Below are 17,523 nucleotides of genomic sequence, written 5' to 3'. Positions count from 1 at the left end.
CATTTGCTCAGAAGCGTGCCCAGGATTGCAGTCTTAGCTATTATTTGCTTCCTAACCAACAAGCCCCAAATGTTCTCCTAATAAGGAATATGCTCTCGCACTCGGATGATGCTCCGGCGTTCCAACAACGTTTTCAGAGGCATTGTGCCCGTAATCCCCAGTGAGAACTTTCCAGAGATCTGGACTGGGGAACAAAATTCTGGATTTTTTTAAACCCTCCTGTAATAAACTCTAACGGGAATATGACTTTGGCACATTCGCCGCCCACTGAATTAGCTGTCCACCCCCGGCTGTCCCCGGTTCCTGACAGGCACTCTGGAAAGCAGCGAACCGAACTGCTCAACCCGAACCGGTCGGGCCCTTCCCGCGCTGTTGCAGAGGGAAACCCCGGGAGAGCAGCGCTCGAGCGGGCGGGACATCAAGTACGAACGGGCGAGGAGCGAGCCAGTTCGTTATTTTCCGGCGGGCCCTGACGTCAGATTACATTCCCGAGTCATCCTCGCGGAGGCGTCCCCACCCTCGGCCCCGCCCCCAATCCACCTTTGAGGGGGCGCGAGGGGCGGATTGCTCGTCCTGACGTCAGCGAGTCGGTGCCGTGTTTTGTCTGGTGGAACGGCTTGGCGCCTTCTCTCCCCCTCCCCCTTGCACGCCCGCGCGCGCGAGAGAAGCAGGCGTCCCTGCCACGGGAGAGCCGAATGGAGGAGCAGAAAGAGAACGTGCCGCGGCGGGACCCCCCCGCGGAGGAGAACGCGGAAGCCCGCGCGGCCTCGGTAAGTGTCCTTTCGCGGCTGCGCAGCCCGCCTTCCCGCGCCTCCCGCGGGGCAGAGCAACCGGCTCGCGCTTGGCACCCAGAGAAGCGGCGGTCCCAGCAGAGAGCTCCTGCCGTCATCGGTCGAAGGGCGCTGACTCCTCCCCCCCGAAGGAGGGGCGGCGGCACGAGGGAGCGGAAACAATTGAACCACGGCGGGAAAGCGCGTTTGCTTCCCGGTGGATCTCACCTCTCTTTCACCCCACTCTGTAAAATTGTCGCGAGGCGATTGCAGGAGAGAGCCATCGCACAAGGCGGCCCTGGGTGTTTGAAGAAGCCTTGCGCTATAAAGTATTTTGTACTCCCTTGAATTTCGTCTTCTCAGATGCGCTTCCAAATAAATTTACATATAGCCAAGATGAATCACTGCCCGAAGGAGGAATCTGCTCAAACAAACAAACCCAACCTCGTGGCATTTCTGGGGGGGGGGGTAGCGTTACTAATTAAAAGGTGAATTCCGTTTTCACTTCTTAATGATTATTTTAAAAAATAGATACAGTATGGGTAAACAGATGGCAATGCCTTGCCTGGACTGTTAATAAACTCGACACCAGACTGTTTGTGTTACCTGGAAATGCCCAAGAAATCTTGCAGTGCTGCAGTACTAACAAATGATATTGTGGTATTTAATCCCGTGTGGCCTATAATCAAATGCTTGAAATGTTACCCTGAGTTATAACTATATACTGGATTGACTATGGGGGAGAAGCTGAAGTCACAGAGAAATCTGATCTGTGACTTTGGAGTATAACTCAGTTTGTTTCCTGGCCAGTTAAGTATGGAACCAACTAGGAAGCTGTAACTCAGCATACTTTTGGTACACCACAACTGTTAAATCCTGGCTCTCTCGCATTACCAGTAGATAGTGAAGCATCTAAGGAAAAATGCTTTGGACTGTTTGCTTAGCTGAGCAATATAACTTGGAAGCAGCAGCTATATGTATGAGTCATAATCCATGAAAACCAAACTCACTGAGGGAATAGATTGGGAGACACAAGAGTTCAAAACCTCTGGGAACTGCATGTCTTCGTGCAAGTGAAGTTACCCCACCTAAAAGAAATGTTAAGAAATAAAATAGATACAAACCCACAGATGCGTTTGAATTCCTTATTGGATGAGCAGAATATAGAAATGCATGTTTGCTTTTTTTTTCAATTAGAAGAGAAATACATGAGAAATACATCCATGCAAAATATGGAAATTAATTTATCCCTTTATTTTGACTGGACAGTGCATTTGAACCACCTGAGTCATTATTGAACTCTTAATGATGACACCAAAGATAGTATTTCTATACAGAGGATAACACTTCGAAATTGTATTGAAAATTTTCCAACTGGGCTATGGTAGCTAAGGATAATGATGTCATGGAAATTTTATATTTTTATATCTTTTCTCTGTCATATTTTATGTTATAAGACAAAAAGCCTCTTATTTCTCCTTATCTTACTTATGGCCAGGACAAACTTACCTCCATATGTTCTTCCTCCTTGTTCTACCCTTGAATTTCCCCTCCTATCTTCCCACTGGTATTCCAATGCATCCTCAGGCTTACTGGATCCTTCCCGCACCATTGAATTGATTAAATATTTCATCTGGAGCTAAGATTGGCCTTTACTTGATCCACAAGTATACATTGTTTTACTTTCTTCCTGTTCACACTTCTCAAGTTTTTTTTAAGTGCCTGTAACTGTTAAATGATATGAATCATATTTAGCCTGTTCTTAATTGCTGTTAATAGCTTAACCTCTAAACCACTAAAATTCATCAGGATGTTCCCTCTACCATTGTTCCTATAATTTTCTTTATTGGTATTGTCCTATTGACTTTAAGCTTACGTATGTTACTTCTTAAAGTACAGTATATAAAAAACTGTACTAAAATACTGTAAGGAAGGAGGGTGTAGCAAGTTAAACAGAGATGCCTATTGTATGTTATTCCCAATTCTAGAATTTAAAATAAAGTACTACTGTCTTTGGGCATGTCTGCAAATGCTGCTAATGTCCTTAACAGTGGGAATTATACCCATCTAGAAGGTACCATGTTGATGACCAAGTAAGAAATTTGGCTAATTGCTGGACCATGGACAAGATCAGGCTCATACAGCAATTGTGGTAACAGTTCCCCTTCTTAAAAAAAAAATGCATCTCAAAAGTTGTATCTTAGTAAGAAGTGGATAAATTGCACACTTCAGTATATGTGAGGGCTTTTTCAATATAATACTATAATAATATGGTTATCCCTGCCTTTGGATAATTATCCAGTGTCATTGTTTCTAGATAATGTTGAATAACATTATTATTTCAAGTTTTTGAAGATGAAGACAATTATAACTATCACAGCTGGGGTTTTTTTTTCTCATCATACAGCCTTTCTGTCAGAGTAAGCAGTGCTGCAAGTTTGATTTTCAAGAAGATAATAATAAAAAATCCATGTCCAGTTCAAGTGATTTCAGTGATCCAATCTACAAAGAGATTTCTCTGACAAATGGTTATATCAATAGAATGAGTAGAGAAGAGCTTAGAGCTAAACTTGCTGAATTCAGACTTGACACCAGGTAACCATATATGAAGTGCATATATTTCTTGATATGTTTCTGACTATATATGTAAAGGTGAAACTACTAAAGTCACCTCTTATGGGTCTCTTCTGAGTTGCTTTTATGGTTTGTAGAAGGAAGGAAGAAGCTAAGTCTGTCCATTATGAATAATTATTTCTGCACAAATCATTGGAAGAGTTTGTCAACAGGGAAGGATTTCACACTGAATAGTCATAGGCGGGATTCTTCAGTATTAAATCTTGCATAAAGTTGTAATTCTAGAATTTGCATTGTGGCATTATATACTTTCGCATATCTTCAGTCAAAGGAGCACATGGGAGAAGCTCCAGGTGAACTTTTTGGAAAGGCTAACCTGATGAAAAAAAGAAATTCAAGAATTCAGTGAAAATGGAACTGAAAAGATTAAATAAGAAAATCTTATGTGAAAAAAAAAGGAAGCTAACTAGAAGAGTCCATTGGGAAGTGTGGCAAGAGGGGGCCCAGTAGCAAATATTCTCTGGCAGCTCTCTTCCTGTGGAACAGCTTATCTCCTGGGCAGAGATGGCTCTTACCCTAACGGCCTTCCAGAAGCTGGTCAAGACCTGGCTTTTCTGGATGGCCTCTGGGGACACAGGCCTATATACATTGTTGTTTTATGTGTACATACAGTATTATTTTAGTTTTAATGATTTAATGTCATGTATTATTTATTACTGTTATTCTAATATCAGTATCCCAAGAATCCACTTGGACTGAGGCAGTGGATAAATTGCTTAAATAAATTAAAGTTGAAACAAGGAGGAGATAAAAAATGTAATGTGTGACTGGTGGTGGTTTAGTGGTAGAATACAGGCTGTACATGCAAAATGTTCCAGGTATGATTCTTGGCATTTCCAGGTAGAGCTGAAAGCAACTCTTGTCTGGCAACCTGGAATTCCCTGCCAATTAGAGTTGACATTACTGGGGTAGGTGGAACAGTGGTCTGACTTTTTAGAAAATAGCTTCCTGTGTCATTTATATAATGGCATCACAATTTTTTAATATATGATGTTCTTTGTAAATAGTGTACGTAACTAATGTTCCTTCTGTTCCCTTCCCTAGAGACAATTTAACTTATCTGAAATGAAAATGAAAGGATTATTGTTTGGGCAGAAATACCATTAATGTCATTGCAAACAATTTATGTAAAAACTGGAATACATTTTGTCTAGAAATACTCTTAAATTTCTTTAAGGCATAGGGAGTTTTATAATCTTGTTGAGTATTTCTGCTCTTGTTTTAAGGCTGCTATCCCTTTCTCGGTGGAAAGCTACACAATAGGACCAACTTCCTTTTGAGGCTTGTTTGATGCAAGCAGATCAAAGTAGGTCATTCTTGTCATTTCTGTTGGAGGAACTTACTAGAAACAAGGCTGACATTTGCATGTAGAGATAATGCCCAAATGATTTAGGAGATGATACGTTTCTGCTCTAACTCAGTACTATACTAAAATATCCTGGAAATAAGCACTATTGATTTTTTTATTTCACAGAGGAGTGAAAGACGTATTGAAGAAGAGGCTGAAAAATTATTATAAGAAAGAAAAACTAATGCAAAAGCAGCCCACAAATGCAGAAGATTACTACAATTATATCTGTGTTATTGACTTTGAAGCAACTTGCGAAGAAAGAAATCAGCCTGAATTTACACATGAAATAATTGAATTTCCTATTGTTTTACTAAATACTCAGACATTACAAATAGTAAGTATTCCTGTCCTACTTGTCTAAAAATGACTTCACTTGTCATCAAAAATGAGTTTGGCATTTTGAAAATAGATAGTAAAGCAAATGTATTATGTTGACTTGTATGCTGTCTGATCAACAAATTAAGCAGCTTATGACTCTGGTTGGCACAGCCTTTTTTAGATCTTGAATTATATCCATAAGAAAATAAATACTGATATATGTTTGTTACGTAGTTTAAAGGCACTTTGTGCAAAAGAATATTCCCTTTTTTTTCCCTTGCTAAGTGGAACAAGCGTAACAGAAGTAAATACATGCGTGGACTCCCACAAGTAGACAGTTTGGGAAAGGGAAAATCATTTTGGGTGAAAGACGACAAAGAATGGTCCAAATGCCCTGCTCTGCTACTCTTCTGCTCTAAATGACACCACCCTGAGGCTGCTTTTCATTTTGTTTTAAGATGTTGAGCCTCATGTTCTGCAGGTATGTAACACTGATTCAGTTGCATATCATGCTAAGCCATAAAGCTTAGTTAGCACAAATGCGCATGCTCATGCTCATTGGTTTTTGTCTATGGAGTGTGGCTAGCAAGTTACCCATCATTTGTTGTTTGTTTAGAATTAAGCATGCTGTTTCAGTGTGGGCTACATTCCTAGCAAAATTGGTTGAAAAACCTGGAAAGGCTTGTGCTAAGTTGCTCACGGTTATGTCCTCTGATTTGTTTTGGCTGGAAATAGCCTAGCCTGCATCCTGTATTCATACAACATGCTGATAATTAAACAAACCATCAGTGGATGGTTAACTAGCTATGCTGCTTTGAGTGAGGAGTCAGCAGTTGTAGGTATGACATGGGATCACAGGTGTATCCCTAGGGGGTACTGCCTGTGGGGACTGCAAAATTCCAAAGCCCACTGGGTGACAACAGAGGGGGCTTCTATATCCCTTTGTTGTCTTCTCATGGCTGTCCAGATACGGTACCCCTAATATACTTTGACAAGTGTGTAGTGAGCGTAGTAGTACATACATCATTCCATATGGGCTACTCTGTGTTCCAAGTCTTCACACCCTTTGCAAACCCAAACCTGAAATGAGAGTTGTAAGGATGCCCCTAACCATAGCAGCAGGAGCAGCAGAACACCCCACATGAAACATAAATGTGGTAACTGCAGTGCTTGTTGCTAAGGTTCAACTAATCCTTATTGTATTTGACTGATTGTTACTATTTCTTTATATTAATGAGCTATGAAAGCAGTGGATGTTCTGTGTTTTATCTGTATCATTGTGAAATGACCTATGATTAACTTCAATTTTGTAGGAAGACACTTTCCAACAATATGTGAAACCAGAGATTAATCCTCAACTTTCAGATTTCTGCATTAATTTGACAGGAATCTCACAGGTAAATAGTCTTTGTCACTCACTACAGTCATTAAGCAAAACTTTTTTAAAGGTTAAGTTTTAGGCATTGATTATAACCCTAATACCTGATTGCAAACACAGCATGTAAGTGAGGCATGCTCAGGTCTAAGTTTCCTGATTTCTCTTTTTCTTTACAGATGTATTTCTTTTAAGTCAGTACCACAGGCTGTAAGTAAAGTGCCTGTGGTATTGACTTAAAAGAAGTACATTTATAAAGAAATGTATAACTGTTCTATAGACTAGAATTCTAAGTTTCTCTGAGCAGATATGCTTTCCTAAAATACTGAACACTGTTCACCATTTCTAACACTATGCGGTAAGCAGCCGGTATGGATCATGCCTGGTTTGGCTGGGTCAGAGGCAAAATCCAATGTCCAGTCATTCCTCCGTGCACCTGGAGACCCTGCTTGTACAATCAATAATGTGAATTGTTTAAATGGTACATTTATTGATTGGGAGAGGAAACTATAATTCTCATGAGGGTTCCACCTTGGTGATGACTGCTTTACTGCCTCCTAAGCTGCAGGAATAATGCAAAGACTGCTCACGGTAATAATACACCTCAAACCTGTTACACTCTTAGTAGCTCAATAACAATGTAATTCATAAGTTCAGTTTGTGAGCACACCAAAAAAAGGTACATTTATAAAAGTTGGCTTGTTGAAATGGTTTGTTAGGTACTGAATCTGATACAGGCCAGTAGACACTTTAGATGATAGAGGCCCTTAAGTTTGGTGTTAAAAATTTCCTGCTGCTGAAAGTCTTAGTACTTTCCCTACAAATTACAGTTAGGTTGTGGAGCAAAAAAGGACTTTCTACCATAAATTGCATTCTTCTTCCAGTTTTCCAAGCTGAGAAGGGATGGATGTATAGGGAAATGAAAGAGAGAACAACTAGAAAGATAGGATGGTTGACAGACTGCAGAGTTTTCTTGAGGAAAATACAACTTGTAGGAGTTGGATCCAGGAGATCTCTCCCTCCCCCCAGCCTCTAAAGAATATTAGGTATATGATGCATATAGGGAAGTTTGCATTTTCTCAGTGAATGTAATAAGAAAGAATATAGGATATTTTTGATGCATTGATAGAAAACCGAAAACTGTAGATTTTTAATAATATGGCTTGACATAAATCCTATTATTCTCCCATTAGAAAATTAGTCCTTAAGCTTCTTAGTATACAGTAATTGTATTTTCATTCATAATATTTCTAGGAAATGGTGGAGAAAGCTGATGAATTCCCAAAAGTCCTGCAATGTGTTGTAGATTGGATGAAACAGAAAGAACTAGGAAGCAAATACAGCTATTCCATATTAACTGATGGGTATGTAATGGGGAGAGTTGTACATATGTTCAGTTGATGAAACATACTTATTTTTTTAATTACAACCATTAAATTATGTTGGTGTTCTTCAACCATTCTTTAGCTTTCATAGGATTGCATTTCTGGAGTTGTTCAAGTTGGTTGCATTTCCAACTATTAGCTAAATGGAATGCTGTGACTGGAATGTCTGAATGCCTTGGATCTCTTCCCTGCTTCTTTTCTGGTGCTGCACATGAGCAGAAGAAATATTTTGTGTTCTGAAAAGATTATAGCAAATTTACATAGATGAAAATCCAGAATGTAATAGAGGATTACAATGTTGAATTCAAGAGGAATAATCTGCGTAGGTAATTACATTAACATTCAGATATAAGCATTGAATCCAATTGTTTTATTCAGTTGGTACACACGAGCAGGTGACTATAAATATGCTAAATTTTCTCTTTGACAATGAAGATAGCTAAAGAATTACTTTAGCTATCCTTATAAGGATTTTTGCAGAATCCTTATAAGGGAGTACATTCATAGATCTGTTGATTATTTAATGTTTGGACCACATCTTTTACATTTGAACAAGAAGTATCATGAGTAACATAAAATAAAATTAATGAATGATAAAATAAAAAATCACAATACAAAGTTAATGAATCGTAAAACTAATGAAAGATGATTTGATCAGTAAAATGCTAGAATCAACATCATGGAATAAAACAATATCTCCACGAGAAAACCTGGGCAAACAAAATTGTTGGTGCTTATTTGGGCCACTGAAAGAGGAATTTAACAACAGGTGTTGCCACAGATAACACTGGCTGGCTGTTTAACTCTAAATTCAGGGACTCTCAGAAAAGGATTTACAAATTGTTTCAGAAAAATTGGAGAAGTACACAAAGGGAGATCCAAATAGTTTCCAGATGAAGCTCAAAACAACCTCCTGATGAAAAATTAAATTGGCATCCTTAAAATACTGTGATTTGTTTGTTTGTTTGTTAAAGGTCCTGGGATATGAGTAAATTTTTAAATATCCAGTGTCGTGTTAGTCGTCTGAAGTACCCTTCTTTTGCTAAGAAATGGATTAATATCCGCAAATCCTATGGAAACTTCTACAAGGTATGTTGTCTGCTTGTTTCCTCAAACATTCAGATTCTAGTTGAGAAAAGCAGAAGCCCAGAAATGAGTTTATAATAATTGGCAGGATAGTGAATTTAACTGTATGCTGTGGTTAGGAGAACCATATAAAGTTTTGAGTAAAGATTGTCTCTATTGAGATCTATATGAGAGCTAGGAAATATATGGAGCTCACACTGCCGTTCAGTAGCCCTTCTGCATCCCCTAAATGGGGTGGAAAAAGGGTTACCTTCTTTGTTATAGTTTTGGAGCTCTTTTAAGCAGGAAAATGTCTTAAGCATACCTCCCATCCTGGTGATGTCAGTAGTTCACCCCATGTAACTTCAAAGTACAGATAGTCCTCACTTACTGACTGCAATTGGAACAGCAACTCTGTCACTCAGCGACATGGTCGTTAAGTGAAACATCACATGAACACGCAGAACTTACGATGTCAGTTCTGCTGCAGTCATTAAATGAATCACTGCAGGTCTTAAAGCACAACATCATGTGACCACGACTTGGGACTTCCTGCTGGCTTCCCCATTTACTTTGCTTATCGGAAGCAGGCTGTGAAGATTGCAAATGGCAATCATGTGACCACGGGACACTATGACCATCATAAATGTGCACCAGTTGCAAAGCACCTGAATCTCAATCACGTGACCGCAGGGATGTTGCAGTGGTCACAACTTCAAGGACTGGTCGTAAGTCCCCTCGGTCAGCACCATTGTAACTTCAAACAATCACTGAACAAAGCAGTTGGTAAGTGAGGACTATCTGTATATTGAAAAAAAATATACCTTTTATGTAGAAACATAAAAATGCTGCCTGTCTCTACTATAAGATGTGCTAGATACTTCCCTTATGAAACTCGGAATCTGAATGTTGCTTTTTGTTGGCCATTCTTGATTTCTCTTTTCTAGAACTGCAGCAAGTGGGGCAATGACCATTATTTGAAGTGTGAGAACACGTCCTGTGTGCTCTTATATAACATGGGCACCTTGGTAGGCATGGCCAGTTGTTAAAAATCCCTTTGCTGAAAGAAAACTGGTTCTCTTGCTCTCCACTACCGTTTCTAGTACTTCTCTCCAGCATATGCTCTTAATCACCCAGATTTAACTTTATCTTCTTTAGTGCATGTGGACATTCTTCCAAATAAAACACTGGGCTATAACTGTCGATCACTTTTGTTTTCTAAGAATGCTTAAATGCCTGTGTGTGGCCAGTGACATTCTTAGAAACAAAAATGGGAAATGGCTTGGTATGCCGAATATTGTCCTATTTATTTATTTTAATTAAAACAGTATATTTTAAAATTACACTCATTAGGGAGGAAACCTGTCCCACTTCAGAGCACAGCTAGAGTAAGTGAGAGCCCATTGCCATCTCACTCACATATCCGTGGGCAAGGATGGAATTTAGACCAGTTAGTAATGCAAACAGATCGATAATAGATACTCCATTTCTCGTCTGTCTGCATCTACTTAGAATGATTCAATTCATTTGCCAGGTTCCTAGAAGCCAAACAAAGCTGTCAACCATGTTGGAAAAACTTGGGATGGACTATGATGGACGGCCTCACAGTGGGCTTGATGATTCCAAGAACATTGCGCGAATAGCCATTCGAATGCTTCAGGACGGATGTGAACTCCGTGTGAATGAAAGGCTGCACGGCGGGCATCTCCTAGCGGTCCCTTCCTCTGCTCCAATAGAGGGAGCTCCAATACCACAAATGCCCAAGTTTCGATAAATATTAGGAAGTGAGTTATACTGTGTCCAGGTCCATATTCTTGGTATTCAAAAGCCATTTCAGAGAGTTGATTTTTTAAAAGGGGCTCTATCCCCAGTTTAACCCCTCACAGAAATATACAGGTCTCAGAGCACCCACTGAACTTCTCTATTAATTTAATACTCCTCTAAATTAGTCACACTAAGTTTAATTTTAGTTATCCAAGTACTTGTTAAAACAGTTTTCTCTGGGGTAAAGTCAAACAGAAGCGTAACATTTGATCTGCAGATATAACAACACTAATAAATTTTGTAACATTGTTGAATTCCACGGGGAATGGACTTCTGCTAATATTTTGTTTTACTGTTCAACGTACCAGGAGGATCTGTTTGATTTCATGCAAGTGACCAACTTGTCTCCTGATATTTGATAGGTTATCTGTGTTTGGTAAATTCTTTACAATGGGGCATTTGCTTTTTTAAGTTTGATCTTCCTTACCTAGTTAATAGAAATTTCCAATAGTAATAAATTTTTTGATGTATTAACATGGTAATATTGTTGAGGGACCTGTTGAGCCAATCTTAGTTAACTCTTAGTCTCATTAAATTCAGATAGCAAATTAGGCATTTCATTACATTTCTATTGAAATAATGGAAAAGTGTTTAAAAGGATCATCATGCTTTTTTCCTTCCATTACATATCAGATAGCATGGTGTAACTTACTTTGATATCCTTCCCCTAGTATTGTTGAATAAAAAACAGGAAAGCATATTATTTTTATAATAATTTAAGTTTTGGCATGGATTTCATGTCAGTATTTCATTTATATGATCAAAGAGAAACAAATTACTTAACTGTAAATTATTATTCAAATCTTTGTTTTGACATTTCAATTTAATTTTGAAAGGTTTGTTTTAATTAATACAACTCAAGTTTTTAATCGTCTCTGAACCATTACATAGTATGGCACATTTTAATATTTATTGCATCGCTGTTGTAGATTTCTGGCTTTTGAACTGGCTTATTATATTTTTCCATCTTCATAGGAGTTCTGCTCAATTTGTTGTCCAAAATGTTCTGAGGGAATGAATGACTAATTCAAGTCAATTAGTGACTTCATGTCTAAGGAAGGATTCAAGCCCATCTTTTATCCATTGTACCTCGTGTGTCTGTATACGGTGTAGAGTTTGGCACTGTTTGCAGTACAGTATTGGTTTTCTTCTGAAAACCCACTTTGTAAATATTCTGCTTTGTTCTAATCTGTCCAGAGTAAAACTGAATGATGATTTGACATTACACTTTCTGCTGCAGCTTGCAACCTTAATATTCCTTTCTGTTTTAACATTTTAAATCATGTGTTCCTACATGTGTAGAATCATATCATTTCTACATGTTTTGTTGATGGGGTTGGATGATGCCAAAAGATTGTGACTAGGCTCACACCTTGTGCTAAGATAAAATGGGCTTGGCTATTTTATGGGTGAGTATAAAGCCAGCCAGTGCATATTGTTTATGGTTCAGGTGAATCCAGGATATTGGGTTAAACCAATAGAACTATGTGAATTAATGTGTTGTGTGGACACAGCTTAAGATTTTGTGCTAGGTCACCTTTTATTGACTGCACAAGTAGCTATTAATCTTCTGGACACTTTAAATATCAGCTTTTGGGATACTATAGAAGTTTATGCTCCTTTGAATACAGTTTGTATATTTTTACTTTAGAACAAGGTTTCAACCCACTGTAATCATTTATATTTCAATTTAATGTGTTACATCTCTCCAATAAAGGTACCCAGTAATGTCATCCCATAGTTCTTCTGCCAATACAAAGATGTAGCTGGACTGTGGGAACAGATAGAAATTTTAGCTGATCGTTGAGGCTGGAGTTAAGACAATGGACAACACAAAGGGACCAGCAGGGTCTGCATTAAGATCTCCTGGGTGTGCACATATGTTGGATAATACCGACATGGACCACAGGAAATATCTTAAGGACATCTTAGTTACATATTGCCAAGCATATCTCAAATAGCCATAATGTGGAGAAACACAGAAGTCCCACCTGCTAACAGATCTTTTGGATTAGTTAATTAGCATGTGTCATGGTGCACTGATAACACAATATCCAACCATGCTTTGGCCTAATTATTGTAGTGTGCAAATCAGAAAGATGGATTAAATAACCATAATTAAATTAAACAGAGGAAAGTATGTTTTGCGAACATAGCCAGTGAATACCCCAACAATAGATTTTTTTCACACTGACTCTTTCGTTATGCCTTGTGGACTTTCTAGAAGCAATTGATTAGCCAATCTGGGAAGGAATTAAATCTTCGGTCTGATTCAGCAGGATTTATCTTCCTGTGTTTTTATCTTCACCTTCAGAATTCCTTGACAGTACATTCTTGAATGAAGGGTAAAACCAGTTTATGATATTACTGGGTGGAAATACCAACGGAGAATAAGTTGAGAAATTTCAAAGTATTCTCATGTGGAAGGTCAGTACAGGAAGAGTAATAGATTGCAAGTGGGATAGCTTGTTGGATATGTTGTGGGAATATAGGTTAAAAAAAGTTTGTCCAAGAATAGCCTTGCTTTATCTCTTCAATTTGTTGCAACATCCTTGTCTAGGAACAGAATTCAGCCAAAGTTAAGTATATTTTTATCTTAAATATCTGTTAAAAATTATATTGCTGAAATTAATGGGACTTAAATTTCAGCAATAGAATTTTTTAGCAGATATTTAAATCTCTCACTGAAACCAGTGGATTAAAGATTTTTAAACTGAACTAAACTGTTAAAACATACTACAAAAAATCACATTGAGCTAGTGGGGAAAAAAAAATTGTTTGCATCATATCTCCACCAAGTTTGCACTGTTTATATGTACTGACTGGATCTTCTTTAGATCCAAATGGGGATTTACATCTGGTGTGCCTCTGGATTATTGGGTTCCATGTCATTGTAAACAAGGCACTTAGCAAGAAAACAATGAAAAGTCTTCCCACCCAATAAAACAGTGCTTAAAAATAATAGATTAAAAAAAAAGTACAATTAATTTTAATATAGAAAAAGCAAAGCAGCAGGCAATGTAAAATATCTCGTTCTGAATAATTGCTAGCTTGCAAATATCTCTGGCATATCTTCAGTTTTCTGAAAAAAGAACAACAGGGGGAGAGGATAGGCAAATCTCCCTTGGGAAAGAATTCCATAATGAATGAGCTACCACTGAGAAGGCCCTACTGGTCATTGAGCTGCACGCCAATCTATCAGTGGGAAAGCAAACAAGGTCTCTGCCCTGGGCTTAGTTGCACAGATTGGTGTGATACTATGCAGGGGTAGTAGGAGATGATACTTCAAGCCATTAAGATTTTATAATCCCAAAGCAGCAACTACCACAACTATGTTGACTGGGTAGTATGGGAGTTGTACAGAAAGTGACAGGAAGGAGCCAGATCAGAAAACAGTAGTCTTGCATAAGTAAATGTTAATTGTACGCCGCCAAGAGTCAGATGTGTGAGATGGGCGGCTATATAAATATGATAAATAAAAATAAATAAATAAAACTTAACCAGGTTTTTCAAGAAAGCTTGACATGAAATAAGATACTGAGCCCCTACTTAATGATATTTGGAGAAAGGCTTGCCAAGCTTTCTCTGCTCACTTATGGATGAAAACACTTCCATTTTTCAACTGCAGTACTACAGGTCTTTCGGCATTGCTCAGATCCTATGGCCTTGGAAAGGCTAAATGATGTATTATTCAATGCAGTTAGGATGTGGATTAGATTCTCATTCAGCAATTAATGAGCTATATTCACCTTTCTTTCTAGAATTATATTATTTCAGGAATAAGCTACAAACCTAAGTATCTCCAGAACTGATGCATTCCCGAGTGTAGGAAGGCATTTGGCCATTTTAATGTGTCATTATCAACAGTTCTGCTTGGGACAGTTGGAAATCTGCCTTTTGGTAGCAGCACACACCCTTGTACAAGGATAGGGAAACAATGGGGTATGTGTTGCTCTCTTGTTTGTTCCTTCTACTGGAATTTACATAGAAAACTGTTCTCATGCTTACTGTACTTTGTTTCCCAGGAAGACATTTGATTATTATGTATTCTATCTCTCCTCAGACAAAATTAAATCTATCGCTGAAGTAGTGACCATAATTTTTTGGTCATCTATGAAGATTATGACTCATGTATCATCATTCTGGGGTGTTTGTGGACTTGTGGTTTGTGTTGGCTTTATTTGTGGGTGAAATGCATATTGCTTCATTGTTTGCTAGGCTTCATTTGATTTATAATCTCTAGAAGCTCAAGGAGGCATACATTGCACTCCTTCGTGCCTTCCATCTATTCATTCCCATATGGGTAAACTGAAATGAGAGAGGATGATTAACTCAAAGTCACCCAATGACCTTCCATGGTTGATGAGGAAATAAAACCCAGGTCTCCCTGATCCTAACCTAACACCTTAATCACTACAACACACTGGCTGAGAAGGTCTCAAGCCTGGATAATAATGATCAAAAGCCCTTTTTAGTTGCCTATAAATATGCTTGCACTGGGGCTGCTTTTCCAATTTGAATTGCAATTTATTTTCCATCTGTGGGAATGATGTAAGTATTTTGACCATCTCCTTTTTGAAAGTCCTTCAGAAGTGCAATTTCAGTTCTGCTCATTTTGTCTTTTACCTGATTTATTTACCATTCCAGTAACAAAGTCCTAGCTAAGTTACTTAATAAACTAGAACAGCAAGGAATTCTATTGAAAATTAGTCCTAACCTCTATAACAAAATCAAAACTTAACTTTGTCAATAAATACATATTGACAAAAATTATTTAAAACGTACTATTGTTAGCTGATAATTCTCACAATTTCAATTTGAGTTGGCCAAAATAAAGCTTGGAGCAAGTTCTGACAGTGTTCCTTCTCTGCCTATTCAAGACTCATCAGTTTTTTTGAAAATGGTGGCCCATCCACACTTTGCAGGATCCTGACCCACAGTCTGAGAACTCCTGAATTAGCTGATTTGGTATTGCCATTAGTTAGCTTTGTAATTAATATATTGAACTATCCATGATACCTAGGAGATAATATACTGAAATCATGTTAGGAAAATAAATAGTGATGCCTAGATTTGTTCTGATGCAGAAAAAATACTAAGGCTTGTAACACTTTTTATTTGTTTCAAACTAAAGTTTGGTTTGACTCTTTGAAAATGAGAGTCACTCATGGTCACCTTGGTCTTGGTTGTGGTCACCTCCTTCATTGGATTACTGTAATGGCACTGGAAGGGCTGCCTTAAAGGTCAATGGGAAGCTCCAGCTGGTCTAGAATGCAGGAGTGTGGGCAGTGATGGGCATGTTGGGGTACCACACATGTTCCTGCTGCTTCATGAGCTCCACTGATGGCCAGTTGGCTTCCAGGTGCAATTCAGGATGCTGGATAAAGCCCTGCATTTACCTGAGGGACCACCTATCTCCATCTGTTTCTGCTCATCCAGTGAGGCCAGCTGGAATGGGCAATTCCAGGTCCTGTCAATTATGCAGTGTCATCTTGAAGGACTTAGGAAGCGTTGCTTGGCTCCTGCCCTTCGCGATGATATCCCACCGGAGATTCATACTGCTCCCACCCTTGTGACTTTCTGCAAACTGCTTAAAATCTGGTTCTTCTCCCAGGCCTTAGGATGATGGTTGAGCCCCTTTGGTTTGGTTTTTTTGCTGTTTAGTCTTTTTGGTTCTGTCTTCTGTCACATTTTTTCCTGATACTTGGTTTTCTTTTACAGTAATTTTTTTATTTGTAAACTGCCCAGAGTTGCTGTGGAATTGGGTGGCCTCAAAATTGAAATAATAAATAAATGAACTAAAGACATGAGAAGGCCTGAGCATTTTCCACATGAAAACATGTTTAAGGAATTGTGGGCTCTAAGTAAGTGGGGACATACTGTGACTGACAAAATGAAGGCCAAAGTTGAGTGAGCTACAGTATTTATAAATCTCATACAATACTAGAGCAACCCAACCGTAGAGGTGAAGTGAACAATTGCTTGAGGTACCAATACTGTATCTCACAAGGCTTCCTTTAGTGACTTGTGCTAATAGAGAGCCAGTTCCTGTGCCTGGCAAATGAACAAATCAGTGTTCTTTAAACCGTACACTTCAATGTTAATTTACTAACAGAGAATCTGAAGACGACAGTCAGCACGTCAACATAACGTTGTTACAAAAGCATTGCCGTCACCAGGTATCAGAATTTCTATCAGCTTATTTTGCTTAATTCAGCGCGAAGATTTCTGGAAACATTTTTTTCCAGAAAAAATGGTGGCTCTGGTAGAAGAATTGCCATTCTGTGATATTTTTCTTCGTTGCAGGGGACACTGTTCCATTTCCCTCTACTGGTGAGTAATCCAGGTTATGTGTTGCCATTCATGGGGCAAGAGGGAAGAAAGAGCCTTTTGGTTTAATCCAGCAGCATTCTTCTGCATTTTAGTCTACAGTATCTTCAATTTACTATGGTGCTGTTCCCTGATGTACACATGGTTCGACTTCCATATACAGTCTTGCATAATTTCTGGCCAAATAAATAATTCAGCTTTATATGCTGTCAAACACTTTTCCTTTTTCCTGTGTTTATCTAATTTATACTTTACTCTGCTTCCTCCTATTGTATCAGTTTCAGTTTCTTTCTATTGCTGAAGAGTTCCCATGAATTCTCCAAGCAGAAAATGTTCAACTTAATTTGTTTTCGGAGAACATTTCTCTCTAGCCGAGAAGTCTGTTTACTAAATCATTCAACTTGCTGCTGTAGCCATCTGTTCCCAACCAAGAAGATGCCCAAATGATGAAATATGTGTTCCAACATTGAA

At 38.5% G+C, this 17,523-nt stretch overlaps 2 protein-coding genes across 2 annotated transcripts in view; one reads left to right on the top strand and one right to left on the bottom strand.

The window, feature by feature from the left end:
* PPP1R3B (protein phosphatase 1 regulatory subunit 3B) overlaps positions 1–17,523 on the bottom strand; it is a 75,480-nt gene that overhangs the window by 5,648 nt on the left and 52,309 nt on the right. The window lies entirely within an intron of this gene.
* Positions 33–12,455, top strand: ERI1 (exoribonuclease 1). Its single transcript, XM_088147459.1, has 7 exons — positions 33–770; positions 3,178–3,365; positions 4,879–5,089; positions 6,387–6,470; positions 7,703–7,812; positions 8,808–8,922; positions 10,433–12,455. Exons 1-7 carry the CDS (start codon positions 696–698, stop codon positions 10,670–10,672), a joined length of 1,023 nt encoding a protein of 340 aa, XP_088003585.1. The 5' UTR covers positions 33–695; the 3' UTR covers positions 10,673–12,455.

This window comes from Python bivittatus, unplaced genomic scaffold (genome assembly GCF_059951505.1).
Source record: "Python bivittatus isolate LINGU-HERP-01145 unplaced genomic scaffold, Pbiv_v1 ctg000520_np1212, whole genome shotgun sequence".
NCBI lineage: Eukaryota > Metazoa > Chordata > Lepidosauria > Squamata > Pythonidae > Python > Python bivittatus.
The sequence above is the reverse complement of the archived record's forward strand: the minus strand, read 5'-3'. Positions and strand labels throughout refer to the sequence as shown.

What these genes read in the sequence shown, in the direction of transcription:
- ERI1 (XM_088147459.1), top strand. Translation starts at nt 696, where the DNA reads ATGGAGGAGCAGAAAGAGAACGTGCCGCGGCGGGACCCCCCCGCGGAG. An exon ending in ATTTGACAGGAATCTCACAG is followed by an intron (nt 6,471 to 7,702) that starts GTAAATAGTCTT and finishes TAATATTTCTAG; the next exon opens with GAAATGGTGGAGAAAGCTGA. An exon ending in TATTCCATATTAACTGATGG is followed by an intron (nt 7,813 to 8,807) that starts GTATGTAATGGG and finishes TGTTTGTTAAAG; the next exon opens with GTCCTGGGATATGAGTAAAT.